Source organism: Nothobranchius furzeri, chromosome 6, assembly GCF_043380555.1.
Source record: "Nothobranchius furzeri strain GRZ-AD chromosome 6, NfurGRZ-RIMD1, whole genome shotgun sequence".
Lineage (NCBI taxonomy): Eukaryota > Metazoa > Chordata > Actinopteri > Cyprinodontiformes > Nothobranchiidae > Nothobranchius > Nothobranchius furzeri.
In genome coordinates this window covers 70,620,663-70,635,809 of record NC_091746.1, presented here as the reverse complement: position 1 = coordinate 70,635,809, position 15,147 = coordinate 70,620,663, and the positions used below count along the sequence as shown (strand labels likewise).

At 46.7% G+C, this 15,147-nt stretch overlaps 1 protein-coding gene across 1 annotated transcript in view; it reads left to right on the top strand.

Annotated features, from left to right (window-relative positions):
* Window positions 1–14,211, top strand: part of thnsl2 (threonine synthase-like 2) — a 29,218-nt gene extending 15,007 nt beyond the window's left edge. The window contains exons 3-9 of the mRNA XM_015943356.3: window positions 2,635–2,829; window positions 2,925–3,077; window positions 4,691–4,921; window positions 9,972–10,120; window positions 10,209–10,334; window positions 10,407–10,561; window positions 11,493–14,211. Coding sequence (XP_015798842.3) covers window positions 2,635–2,829; window positions 2,925–3,077; window positions 4,691–4,921; window positions 9,972–10,120; window positions 10,209–10,334; window positions 10,407–10,561; window positions 11,493–11,724 — 1,241 coding nt within the window. The 3' untranslated portion in view covers window positions 11,725–14,211. The remainder of the gene's footprint in view (window positions 1–2,634; window positions 2,830–2,924; window positions 3,078–4,690; window positions 4,922–9,971; window positions 10,121–10,208; window positions 10,335–10,406; window positions 10,562–11,492) is intronic.
* Window positions 14,212–15,147: the final 936 nt, after the last annotated feature.

The following is a 15,147-nucleotide window of genomic DNA, read 5'->3' as shown; positions in this document are numbered from 1 at the left end:
AATGACCATCCACCATCCACCATCCATCATCCATCCATCCATCCATCCATCCATCCATCCATCCATCCATCCATCCATCTATCCATCCACCCAACATCCATCAATCAAATCAATCAAATCAAAGATACTTTATTAATCCCAGAGGGAAATTAGAGTTTCAGTACACACAATTCAGAATTGGTGACTGTGGTCATTCGAAACCCTGAGTTGCGCTACCATCCATCCATCTATCCATCAACCATCCATCCATCATAAATCTATCCATCCGTCATCCATCCACCATCCATTATTTATCCACAATCCATCCATCCATCCATCCATCCATCTATCAATCATCCATCCGCCATCCATTATTTATCCACAATCCATCCATCCATCCATCCATCCATCCATCCATCTATCAATCCGCCATCCATCCATCTATCAATCATCCATCCGCCATCCATCCATCTGCCATCCATCCATCCATCCATCAACCATACATCCATCCATCATCCATCCGTCCATCCATCCACCCATCATCTATTCATCCGTCATCCATCCACCATCCATAATTTATCCATAATACATCCGTCCGTCCATCCATCCATCTATCTATCAATCATCCATCTGCCATCCATCCATCTATCCATCAACCATACATCCATCCATCATCCATCCACCATCCATAATTTATCCATAATCCATCCGTCTGTCCATCCATCCATCCATCCATCCATCTATGTCATCCATCCATCATCTATCCATCCATCCATCCATCTATCCATCAACCATACATCCATCCATCCTTCCATCCATCCACCCATCATCTATCCATCCATCTATGTCATCCATCCATCCATCCATCCATCCATCAAGCATCCATTATCCTTCCAGCCACCATCCACCATCCATCCATCATCTATCCATCCATCATCAATCCGTCCATAATTTATCAATAATCTATCCAACCTTCCATCATTCATCTGTCCATCCATCCATGCATCCATCCATCAACCATCCATTATCCATCCATCCATCCATCATAAATCTATCTATCCATCATCCATCCACCATCCATTATTTATCCACCATCCATCCATCCATCCATCTGTCAATCCATCCATCTATCTATCAATCATCCATCCACCATCCATCCATCCATCCATCAACCATCCATCCATCCATCCGTCCATCCATCCATCCATCCATCTATCTATCAATCATCCATCCGCCATCCATCCATCCATCTATCCATCAACCATACATCCATCCATCCGTCCATCCATCCACCCATCATCTATTCATCCGTCATTCATCCACCATCCATAATTCATCCATAATCCATCCATCCGTCCATCCATCCATCCATCTATCTATCAATCATCCATCCGCCATCCATCCATCCATCCATCCATCCATCCATCTATCAACCATACATCCATCCATCATCCATCCGTCATCCATCCACCATCCATAATTTATCCATAATCCATCCATCCATCTGTCCATCCATCCACCCATCATCTATCCATCCATCTATGTCATCCATCCATCATCTATCCGTCAAGCATCCATTATCCATCCAGCCACCAGCCACCATCCATCCATCATCTATCCATCCATCATCAATTCGTCCATAATTTATCAACAATCTATCCAACCATCTATCATTCATCTGTCCATCCATCCATCCATCCATCAGTCTATCATTTTTCCAACATGAAGTCACGAATGGGATAAATCACAGCAGATGGCGCTGCTGGACAGACAACACTTAACTCTATTACTGGGACGCAGCATATGAACACACTACATTTGTTAAATCATCTAAATAATCAATGGACTCTTTAAACTTTTCCCAATCTGGAATGATAAAATGTCCATGAAGATATTTTCAACAGCTCCATCCACAACCAGGAAACGTGAGAAAAGACAGAAAACTGCAGACAAATAGTTTTATTTGGACTGATGCTGACTGAGAGGAAATAATCCACAAAAGTATGATAATAGTAATGATAATAATTATTATTATTTGGTAAATTAAATAATAAATAACTTAAAAACAAAGCCTAGGCTCTTGCTGCGTGGTTACTGCGTGAGCATCAGTAGCTAATATCTAACTGAAGCTAAACATGTCAGAAACTGACGTTTTCTGGCAGAGATGTTCGAAGCGTGGCCCAGGGACCATTTCTGACCCTTGGAGTGGTTTTGTGCCGCCCCCAACTGTGTTTGTGGAAAGTTGGACTTTTGTTTCTTCAGCAGGCTACAGCTGTAGATAAACTCTTCTAATGACCAGATTCCTACTAGTAGGCCCATTTTAGAACAGCACAAATAAAAAAATCACCTTAAAAAAATATTTTTGCATTTTTTTTAAAAATCCCATTTTGTGGCCTGCAAAGATTCTGAATTTAACTCATTTGGTCATCATCTTGGAACGTTTGGAAAGGCCTGTTTTAAGGTAGGAATCGCCTGAATCAACAGGATGCAACACATGGTACCGGGGATTGAGGGGGCGGAGCTTAAATCTGCAGCTACTAGAGAGCGTTTGTAACTGTGTCTGGTCTCCAGAGGATTTTAGTAACTGGTAGTTAATCTGTTAATCCAACAGTAACCACTCCCTGTTAATGACACCATTTCCTGTTTTGTGTGTAGTGTTGGTCTCTGACGCCCTGGCAGGTTTCTCCGTACCTGAGGTGGTCCGTATAGCACGTCTCAAAGACGGTCTCTCCATCCTGGAGCTCTTCCATGGAGACACTTTGGCCTTTAAGGACCTGGCTATGACCTGCACCGTTCACTTCATTAACTACTTCCTACAGAAGGAGAACCGCAGGGCCATTGTTCTAGTTGGTAAGAGACTGGGACATCCATTCCTGGCAGATCATGATGTTTCTTTAGGGCAGATCCAATGTCTGTAAAGGTCTTTAGGGATCTGATCCTCTCAGGAACGTCTGGTGACACCGGCGGCTCGGCCATCCACTGTGCTAAAGGTCTCTCAGAGTTGGATGTCCTGGTTGTCTTTCCTCGAGGACGCGTCACTCCGGTTCAGGAGAAACACATGACTACCTGCCTGGAGGACAACATCCATGTGTTTGCAGGTAGAAGCTGTAAATCAGAGGTCTGCAATCTATGGCTCTGGGACCACATGTGGTCCTGCAGAGTGTCTGCTTGGACCTGATGAATGTTTCTGTGTGATTTGGTAGCAGGTCAGTGGAGTTTTCTGACCTCTTTCAGCTGCTTGTGGGAACTTTAACAGGAACAGATTATTAATATTCACCTAAATCTTTGCTTTAGTGTTGGATCTAAAACGTTAGAGGACCAACAATGTAATGTAGTTTGAATTTTTTCTGTTTAAAGAGCAAGTCACCCCCAGATCACCTTATAAACGAGTGTCTGATAGTGCTGCAGACATGTGCATCTTATTTAAAATGTATAAGTTCAGCTTAAAACCATCAATATTGTGTCTTCGTCAGGTAAAACTCTGCTCTACATTGATTTTTTTATCAGCCATCAGTTGGCTAAAGCTTAATTTACATTTCTCCGTCGGCTCCAGAGACATTTTGCTCTCGGACTTCTCCGTCTCCTGGTGAGTGTTGCAAAGCACTTCCCCTCCAGGACAGCAGAGGGCGTAGCGCTGTTCTGTGGTATCCGGTCCCAGATAGTGCATTAACTAGTGTGTTTATATTGTGTATTTTTTGTTTAAGAGACTTTAATGTGTCCCTCATCCTCCTCCACCCCTCCATGCACGCGCCACCTCTAAATCCACGTTTCCCGTCATTTTCGTCTGCGAATAAAAGGTTTGCTACATGTCTTTTCCCTCCTCCAGTCACGGGTGCATAAACATTTATGTTTTGAGAGTTTTTCCACAAAGTATTCTTCAATCTGCTCCATGTCTGCTGCTAGATATCCTTGGCTCTCTTTCTTTTTGGTGGCACAATGGCACCGCTGTCGATGACATTAGCGTCCTGACCAATCACAAGCTTGCATTCTCCATCTCGTTGGACGGATGTTTAGAAAAGAGAGCTCGACTCCGTGCGTCCTTGCAAGCCTGCTGGAGAGCCCTCGAAAGGATGGATAATGGCGTGGCATGTGTGTCTGTCCAGACGCAGACGAAGTATAAATTAGGCTTTAGAGGCACGCTGTGACGTTGCCCATACCATGTCACATGGCTGCACTGATGCAGAGTCTCAGCCACGCCTCCAGACGGCTCGGCCACGCCTCCAGATGGCTCGGCCGCTCACGACTCTTCAGTCAGAATTGACAAAGCTCCTCGTATGAGAAGCAAATTGTCTTCAAGAAACAAAAGAAGTCCAGTTGTCTTCATTCGGAGCCGTTTGGGCCGCTCACGAGCGATGCAACACAATACGCCTCAGAGCTGCTCGCCTCTAAAAAACATCGTCTTTTCTATTGAAAAACCGGGAGGAGACCTAAAGGGAGACCCAGGACACGCTGGAGGGACTATGTCTTTCAGCTGGCCAGGGAACACCTTGGGATTGCCCCGGAGGAGCTGGCCCAAGTGACTGGGGAGAGGGAAGTCTGGACCTCCCTACTGAGGCTGCTGCCGCCGCGACCCGGCTCCGGATAAGCGGAAGAATATGGATGGATTGTTGTGTGGCTCCATAAATAAAGTTGGTCGGAATGTTTTAGGAGATTCCAGGTCTGAAGAAGCTCGTCTGAAACCAGGCTCACTTCTTGTTTCCTGTTTCTACAGCCGACGGCAGCTCCGACAACATTGACCAGCCCCTTCGTCGTCTGTTTGCGGATCAGAAACTGGTGACGTCACATGGCCTCATGAGCCTCAACTCGGTCAACTGGTCCAGAGTCATGGTGCAAATCGCCCATTTCGTCTATGCCTACATGCAGCTCAGCGGCGTGGAGAGGGGGCTGGAGCTACCAGAGTTTGAGGTGGTGGTTCCAACCGGAGGGGCAGGAAACATCACAGGTGGGTTCAGGTGGTTCTGTTCCAGCACTAATCTGGGATGGCTGGGTTTTCCTGCCTGTTCATGTTATTTGTTTTAAAATTCACCTCCACGAGTGAAAATCCAAATTATCACTGGTAAGTCACCTATTCATCTGCTCTTCATTTATTTTATAAAGACCTTCATACTCAGTAGTGTTGCAGGGAGCCAAAGGACAGGTCTCCATTCCAACACAGGGACAAACAGAGACAAACAACCAGTCACAGCTAGGGACGATTTATAGTCTCCAGTTAAGGTGACAAGAATGTTTTGGTCCATGGGAGGAAACCACAAAAAAAAAACACTCAAGCATGAGGAGATCATGCTAACTTCACACATGCATGAGAAGAACATGCTAGCTCCACACATGCATGAGAAGAACACGCTAACTCCACACATGCACGGGGAGAACATGCTATCTCCACGCGTACATGTGCAGAACATGCTATCTCCACACGTGCATGAGAAGAATACGCTAACTCACCACATGCATGAGGAGAGCACGCTAACCCCACACATGCATTAGGAGAACATGGTAACTCCACACGTGCATGGGAAGAACATGCCATCTCCACACCTGCATGGGGAGAACACGCTAACTCCCCACATGCATTAGGAGAGAACTCTAACTCCACACATGCATTAGGGGAACATGCTAACTCCACACGTGCATGGGAAAAACATGCCATCTCCACAAGTGCATGGGGAGAACATGCTATCACCACACGTGCATGAGGAGAACACGCTAATTCCACACATGCATGAGGAGAACAAGCTTACTCAACGCATGCATGAGGAGAACATGCTAACTCCACACATGAGTGGGGAGAACATGTTTACTCCACACATGCATGAGGAGAACACATTTATACCACACATGCATGAGGAGAACACGCTAACTCCACACATGCATGAGGAGAACACGCTAACCCCCACACATGCATGAGGAAAACATGCCAACTCTATACATGCATGAGGAGAACAGGCTAATTCCACACATGCATGAGGAGAACAATAACTCCACACATGCATGAGGAGAGCATGTTTACTCCACACTTGCTTTAGGTAAACATGCTAACTTCTCACATGCATGAGGAGAACACAATAACTCCACACATGCATGAGGAGAACATGCTAACTCCACACATGCATGAGGAGAACACACTAACCCCACACATGCATGAGGAGAACATGCTAACTCCACACATGCTTGAGGAGAACATGCTAACTCCACACATGCATGAGGAGAACATGATAACTCCACACATGCATGAGGAGAACACGTTATCTCCACACATGCATGAGAAGAACAGACTAACTCCACACATGCATGAGGAGAACACGCTAACTTCACACATGCATGAGGAGAACAGGCTAACTCCACACATGCATGAGGAGAACACGCTGACTCCACACATGCATGAGGAGAACAGACTAACTCCACACATGCATGAGGAGAACACGCTGACTCCACACATGCATGAGGAGAACAGGCTAACTCCACACATTTATGAGGAGAACATGCTAACTCCACACATGCATGAGGAGAACACTCTAACTCCACACATGCATGAGGAGAACACGCTAACTCCACACATGCATGAGGAGAACACGCTAACTCCACACATGCATGAGGAGAACACGTTAACTCCACACATGCATGAGGAGAACACGCCAACTCCACACATGCATGAGGAGAACAGACTAACTCCACACATGCATGAGGAGAACAGGTTAACTCCACACATGCATGAGGAGAACAGACTAACTCCACACATGCATGAGGAGAACACGCTAACCCCCACACATGCATGAGGAAAACATGCCAACTCCATACATGCATGAGGAGAACAGGCTAACTCCACACATGCATGAGGAGAACAATAACTCCACACATGCATGAGGAGAGCATGTTTACTTCACACTTGCTTGAGGTAAACATGCTAACTTCTCACATGCATGAGGAGAACACAATAACTCCACACATGCATGAGGAGAACATGCTAACTCCACACATGCATGAGGAGAACACACTAACCCCACACATGCATGAGGAGAACATGCTAACTCCACACATGCTTGAGGAGAACATGCTAACTCCACACATGCATGAGGAGAACATGATAACTCCACACATGCATGAGGAGAACACGTTATCTCCACACATGCATGAGAAGAACAGACTAACTCCACACATGCATGAGGAGAACACGCTAACTTCACACATGCATGAGGAGAACAGGCTAACTCCACACATGCATGAGGAGAACACGCTGACTCCACACATGCATGAGGAGAACAGACTAACTCCACACATGCATGAGGAGAACACGCTGACTCCACACATGCATGATGAGAACAGGCTAACTCCACACATTTATGAGGAGAACATGCTAACTCCACACATGCATGAGGAGAACACTCTAACTCCACACATGCATGAGGAGAACACGCTAACTCCACACGTGAATGAGGAGAACACGCTAACTCCACACATGCATGAGGAGAACACGCTAACTCCACACATGCATGAGGAGAACACGCCAACTCCACACATGCATGAGGAGAACAGACTAACTCCACACATGCATGAGGAGAACAGGTTAACTCCACACATGCATGAGGAGAACAGACTAACTCCACACATGCATGAGGAGAACATGCTAACTCCACACGTGGATGAGGAGAACAGGCTAACTCCACACATGCATGAGGAGAACAGGCTAACTCCACTCATGCATGAGGAGAACAGACTAACTCCACACATGCATGAGGAGAACACGCTAACTCAACACATGCATGAGGAGAACAGACTAACTCCACACATGCATGAGGAGAACACGCTAACTCCACACATGCATGAGGAGAACAGGCTAACTCCACACATGCATGAGGAGAACAGTTTAACTCCACACATGCATGAGGAGAACACGCTAACTCCACACATGCATGAGGAGAACAAGCTAACTCCACACATGCATGAGGAGAACAGACTAACTCCACTCATGCATGAGGAGAACAGACTAACTCCACACATGCATGAGGAGAACAGGCTAACTCCACTCATGCATGAGGAGAACAGACTAACTCCACACATGCATGAGGAGAACAAGCTAACTCCACACATGCATGAGGAGAACAGGCTAACTCCACTCATGCATGAGGAGAACAGACTAACTCCACACATGCATGAGGAGAACAAGCTAACTCCACACATGCATGAGGAGAACAGACTAACTCCACACATGCATGAGGAGAACACGCTAACTCCACACATGCATGAGGAGAACAGGCTAACTCCACACATGCATGAGGAGAACAGTTTAACTCCACACATGCATGAGGAGAACACGCTAACTCCACACATGCATGAGGAGAACAGGCTAACTCCACACATGCATGAGGAGAACAGTTTAACTCCACACATGCATGAGGAGAACACGCTAACTCCACACATGCATGAGGAGAAGAAGCTAACTCCACTCTTATGAGGAGAACACGCTAACTCCACACATGCATGAAGAGAACAGACTAACTCCACACATGCATGAGGAGAACACTAACTCCTTACATGCATGAGGAGAACACTATCTCCACACATGCATGAGGAGAACACTAACTCCACACATGCATGAGGAGAACACTAACTCCACACATGCATGAGGAGAACACTAACTCCACACATGCATGAGGAGAACACGCTATCTCCACACATGCATGAGAAGAACAGACTAACTCCACACATGCATGAGGAGAACATGCTAACTCCACACATGCTTGAGGAGAACACGCTAACTCCACACATGCATGAGGAGAATGTGCTAACTCCACGCATGCATGAGGAGAACATGCTATCTACACACATGCATGAGAAGAACACGCTAACTCCACACATGCATGAGGAGAACATGCTATCTACACACATGCATGAGAAGAACAGACTAACTCCACACATGCATGTGGAGAACACGCTAACTCCACACATGCATGAGGAGAACAGGCTAACACCACACTCATTAGGAAAACATGCTAACTCCACACATGCATGAGGAGAACAGGCTAACTCCACACTCATTAGGAGAACACACTAACTCCACACATGTATGAGGAGAACAGGCTAACTCCACACATGCATGAGGAGAACACGCTAACTCCACACATGCATGAGGAGAACAGACTAACTCCACACATGCATGAGGAGAACATGCTAACTCCACACATGCATGAGGAGAACACGCTAACCCCACACATGCATGAGAACAGGCTAACTCCACACATGCATGAGGAGAACATGCTAACTCCACACATGCATGAGGAGGACAGGCTAACTCCACACATGCATGAGGAGAACATGCTAACTCCAGACATGCATGAGAAGAACAGGCTAACTCCACACATGCATGAGGAGAACACGCTCACTCCACACATGCATGAGGGGAACACGCTAACTCCACACATGCATGAGAAGAACACGTTAACTCCACACATGCATTGAAAGGCTGAATCCAGGATCTAAACCTCTCAGCAGGGGTGCCAAATATTGGTTCTGGAGAGGCTTTAGTTCAATCAGCAGGGGCCTCATTCATCAAGCTTGCTTACGCACAAAACGGGGTCGGAAAACTGCGTAAGCTACTTTCCTCGCAAACTTTGGGATTAATGAAAGAAAACTTGGTAGAAAAATGTGCGCAACTTTAAGTTGACTAAGGACCTGGCTTACACACATGTTGGACATGGAGAGCACCTGCAGTGCTGCTGCTGAGAAGATACAGTTATGAAATCCTGCAGCATTATCACTTGTACTGCTTCATTCTCACACAGAACAAGACCCCCACATGCATACACACACACACACACACAGCCTGAAGCGCAGAATAGGGAATGCAGAATATCAGCAGGGGGACAGATTGAGACAGAATGTCATGCGTCTGTGACAGTGTGTGTGTGTGTGTCCTGTCACTGTGACCCGATTGATCATGCACCCTGGCTACTTGTATCCTTTCTTCACCAACATGCATCTGGTATTCTTTGATCCAGCTGCCTACATGTTGAAGCTGATGGGTTTGCCTCTGAAGCTGGTTGCCATGGTGAACGCTAACGACATTGTGCACCGGACGGTAACCAAAGGTGACTTTTCCATGACGTCGGACGTCACACAGACTCTGGCTCCTGCCATCGACATCCAGGTGTGTCTGTAGACTCCCTGACCTGCCGAGAGGAAGACCATTGGGTCCGTGTGATTTTCCTCTCAGAACATCTGTTTGTGTTCTGTAGGACCCGTACAACATAGAGCGGATCTTCTGGCTGCTGCTGGACAGCGATGGATCCTCAGTGAAGAAAATCATGGAGGAGTTCCAGCGTTCACATCGACACAGTCTGTTGGAGAACCACCGCAGGCTGGTACCAGTCTCTGAATCTGTCTGTCAACCTCAGAACCCATCAGTCGGGTTCTCATCTCCGTTTCCCCTGTAGCTGTCAGAGGTTCTGCTGACTGGGACCGTGGGTGACGAAGAGATCCTGGAGACCATGAGGAGGTGCTGGGAGGAGAACCAGTATGTTATGTGTCCTCATACAGCTGTGGCCGTGTGGCACCAGTACCATCATCCTCACACCGCTGGAATAAACAGGTTCAACACACACACACACACACCCCATGTCTGGGTTTCGTGGGTGGACTGAGTTATTGTTGCTGCAAAAACAGCAGGATGGTTGGCGTGCCTGCTGTCGCGGCGCACTAACCATCACCGCCTCATTGTGAGAGCACCTCAACAATAAAAATATGAAACGACTGAGAAATAAATCCCTCAGAAATAACATTTTGTCAACGTCATCAAAGACAAACGCTTGTATGACCTTCAGAAAGACACGTGAACATAAAACTAGAGGAGCACCAAAAACTCGCCCGGTGATCCGAATCAGTCGATATTCATTATGATTGGCCCAATTAGTGAACAGCTGATCTGGAGCTGGACTGAACTCACTATGGCAACGCTAACTAAAACCGAGAGCTCTTTGAGCTAAGGGTCTTCCCGCTGTGAATCAGAAGAGTGGGCATTTCAGCGCAGCAGCAGCAGAGCTTCTACTCTGGCTTTGGTTTGATGAACCTGGATTTTCCAATTCCCAATAAATGTGGAATTGATTGAAATGATTAATAAAATCCAAACCTCGTGTAAAACTAATGAGAGCTTGGGTTTTAGGGCCAATACTGATTCCTGATGGCAAATAATCTCAAAGAACCAGAGGGAAGGGAAAACAACATTCCCTCCTTTCAGATGATCCTGAAATTTCTGATTCTGGAAGGAAAATTTTCCACATGGAGTTGTTGTTGCCGTTAGCGACGGTGCGTTCACGAGATTTGTTTCTCTTCCTGCGTTTTAAACTTTCTCTCTGAACCAAACATCTGACTTCTTCTGTCTGAACTTCAGTGTCTAACCCTGTGTTCTCTGTGGAAACCACTCCTCCAAATGCATTGTGGGAACAGAGACACACCTGTAAGGTGATATTACCTGTGAGCCTTTTCTTACCTGAGCCGTTGTTTTTTTATGACTCTGGTTTCAGGTGTTACGTCGCTACAGCGTCTCCAGCCAAGTTCCAAGAGGCGGTGGAGAAGGCGGGGCTGCCCTTTGACCCCCCTGAGGCGGTGCTGGCTTTGGAGTCGCTGCCCACTCGGTACCAGAACCTGGAGAGGAGCCAGAACTGGTGCGAGGACTGGGAGGACAGACTACGGGCGTGGATCCAGTTTGTGTACTGCGTCAGGATGAAGAGAGGAGTTTGTTACAGCAAGAGTTAATGAAACAGCATCCAGATGTTTCCAGTTCCTCAGGGAGCCCGGTTCCTGTAAAACGGGTCACATCTGGCTGGTTACTATGGCACGGTATGGGGGCCAAAATTAAGACTGCTGCCCAGCAGCAGGAGGCTATATAAACTCCGAAGCAAACTACTGGTCTGATTAATGATAAGCTGGCGCCGGTAACTGAGAGGATGGCGCTGCTTACTGAGAAATATGTTTATGTTTATGTATTTAGCAGACGCTTTTGTCCAAAGCGACTTACAAGTGATAATCGGCATTTTGCCCTTGAGGCTAACAACAACAACAACAAATTGACATCAGTCATGGAGAGGAGGGAACAAGGAGTGGACAGTAGAGAGGGGGGACAGGTGCAGACAAGGTGCTAGTTAAGAAGATGCTCTCTGAAGAGCAGGGTCTTCAGGAGTTTCTTGAAAATAGAAAAGGAAGCCGCAGTTCTGGTAGTGTTAGGAAGGTCATTCCACATTTGTGGAACGATGCATGAGAAAAGTCTGGATTGTCCTGAGCGTGGTGTAGGCACTGCTAGCCGACAATCCTGTGATGACCGGAGCGGCCGGGCTGAGACGTAAGCCTTTGCAAGAGGATTCAGGTAGATGGGAGCCGTACCGTCTCGGACTTTGTATGCTAGTGTTAGCAATTTGAATTTGATGCGTGCTGCTAGCGGTAGCCAGTGGAGCTCAATGAACAGAGGGGTGACGTGTGCTCTTTTAGGCTGATTGAAGACCGCACGCGCCGCTGCGTTCTGGACCATTTGAAGAGGTTTCACAGTACAGCCTGGAAGACCAGTTAGAAGGGCATTGCAGTAATCGAGGCGGGAGATGACAGTAGATTGCACCAGGAGCTGGGTGGCATGTTGTGTTAGGTATGGTCTGATCTTACGTATGTTATACAGCGCAAAGCGGCATGAACGGGCAACAGAGGCAACATGATCTTTAAAGGCCAGGTGTTCATCAATCACAACACCCAGATTTCGAACTGCCTTTGAAGGAGCCAGAGATAGAAAGTCATTCTGGATTGAGATATTGTGCTGAATGGATGGTTTTGCTGGGATGACAAGTAGTTCAGTTTTAGAGAGGTTGAGTTGGAGATGGTGGGATTTCATCCATTTTGAGATGTCAGAGAGACAGTTTGATATTCGTGCTGAGATAGTGTGGTCGTCCGGTGGAAATGACAGATAGAGCTGGGTGTCATCTGCATAGCAGTGGTAGGAGAAGCCATGTGATCGAATGATCTCACCCAGTGAGGTGGTGTATATGGCAAAGAGAAGAGGTCCTAGTACAGAGCCCTGGGGGACTCCTGTGGCAAGGTGGTGCACGGTAGAGGACTGTCCAAGCCAAGATACGCTGAATGATCATCCTGTGAGGTAAGATTCAAACCAGGCGTGTGCTTTCTCTGTGATGCCCATGGTAGAGAGTGCTGACAAAAGGAAGCCATGGTTGACAGTGTCAAATGCAGCCGATAAGTCGAGCAGGATAAGCGCTGAGGATTTGGCAGTCGCTCTAGCTTCTTTTAAGGATTCAGTCACTGCTAACAGAGCAGTTTCAGTGGAGTGGCCCTTTTTGAACCCAGATTGGTAAGGGTCAAGCAGACAGTTTTGTGAGAGGTATTCTGTTATCTGCTTGAAAGCCACCCTTTCAATGATTTTGGACAGAAAAGGGAGGAGAGAGATAGGTCGGTAGTTCTATAGGTAGAAATAGCACCTTTACCGGCGTTACTACTAGATACGCTAGGGACTAGCAGCCCTCGGCTGGTTATTGACTGGTTCACACACTCCCTCTGCTGTCTATTAGCATGGATAGGCTAGCGTTAGCCTGGATGGGCTGGTGTTAGCATTGGAGAGGCTAGCCATTAGCATGTCTCGGAGAGTCACTAGTCAGCTAGTGGCCAGCCCAGGCACGCTAATGGCTAGCCTCTCCAATGCTAACGCCAGCCTATCCATGCTAATGGTCCATCAAGGGGGTAGGAAATCCAGCTAGTGGCCAGCCTAGGCACGCTAATGGCTAGCCTCTCCGATGCTAACGCCAGCCTATCCATGCTAATGGTCCATCAAGGGGGTAGGAAATCCAGCTAGTGGCCAGCCTAGGCATGCTAATAGCTAGCTTCTCCAATGCTAACACCAGCCCGTCCAGGCTAACGCTAGCCTATCCATGCTAATAGACAGCAGAGGGAATGTGTGAACCAGTCAATGACCAGCCGAGGGCTGCTAGTCCCTAGCGTATCTGGTAGTAACGCCGGTAAAGGTGCTATTTCTCAGTAAGCAGCGCCAGCCTCTCAGTTACCTGCGCTAGCTTATCATTAATCAGATCGGTAGTTTGCTTCATAATTTATATAGCCTCCTGCTGCTGGTCAGTAGTCTTAATTTTGGCCCCCATACTGCGCCATAGATTAGGACCGTTAACCAGAAACCTGATGTTACTGTAAACTGCAGTAAATTCATGTTTGGAAACAATAAAACCATCTGGTCACCGTCTGGTTCTTTATCATTAAAACACAGAATGACTGAAACTCGGAGCTGGTTATAGGAGCTGCTCCGGAGCATCCAGGCGTGTGTTAACATCAGCAGGATCCTCGGAGAAGAAACTTTTGCTGCTGATCATTCTGGTAAAGGTCAAAGGTCAGAAAACCTGGTTTAGACCTTCAGACAGCTGATCCTGAACCAGTTTAACAGGCTAGAGGAAATGTTAGAGACTTCTTTATCCCGGTCCGAGTTTAAATGCTCGACCGGACCGGAACGTTTCCCGGCTGGAATCAGGAATGCCAACATGTAACTTTACCGGGAAGGAACCAGAACATCACATGATGTTTTCAGCCAAGATTTTAGGAGGGAAAGTTAATGAAAATTACACATTTTATTTTAAACTCAAAAACATTTCACAGCAAACTTTATTGAACTTAGGAACAAAACAGCAACGTTTATCAGTTAAAGGACTCCAACGCCGGTCCAATATGGAAGTCATTCTGATGTTTGAAGACTACCAGCAAACATTTCATCCATAAACATCCTCCTGCAGAGATTTAACAGCTACGTTGACCTCCTGGTGACCCGAGCCAAAGAAATCATCACCAGATCAAGGCCCAGTCCCAAAACTCGCACTTCCACACTTGTGCGATCCCGACCGACGGTGCAAGAGCGTAGGGTGTCCCGATTCTCAAAAGCGGAAGTTGTTCACACCTCTTTTGCACCCTTGATCCACACTTAACCCAAGTCTGCATCAATGTGGACTTGGATGAAGGCTGTTACCCACAATCCATTAGGGATAAACGGCTCAAGTTCCTTTCCTGAAAATATTCATTTTCTAATGAAATTAGTTAATTTCAGGATGATTACTTGATGCTCTGAATGTTTTCGACGAAGCAGCCATGAATGTAAATATGTTTCAAATAACTGTTTGGTTGTTTGTTTGA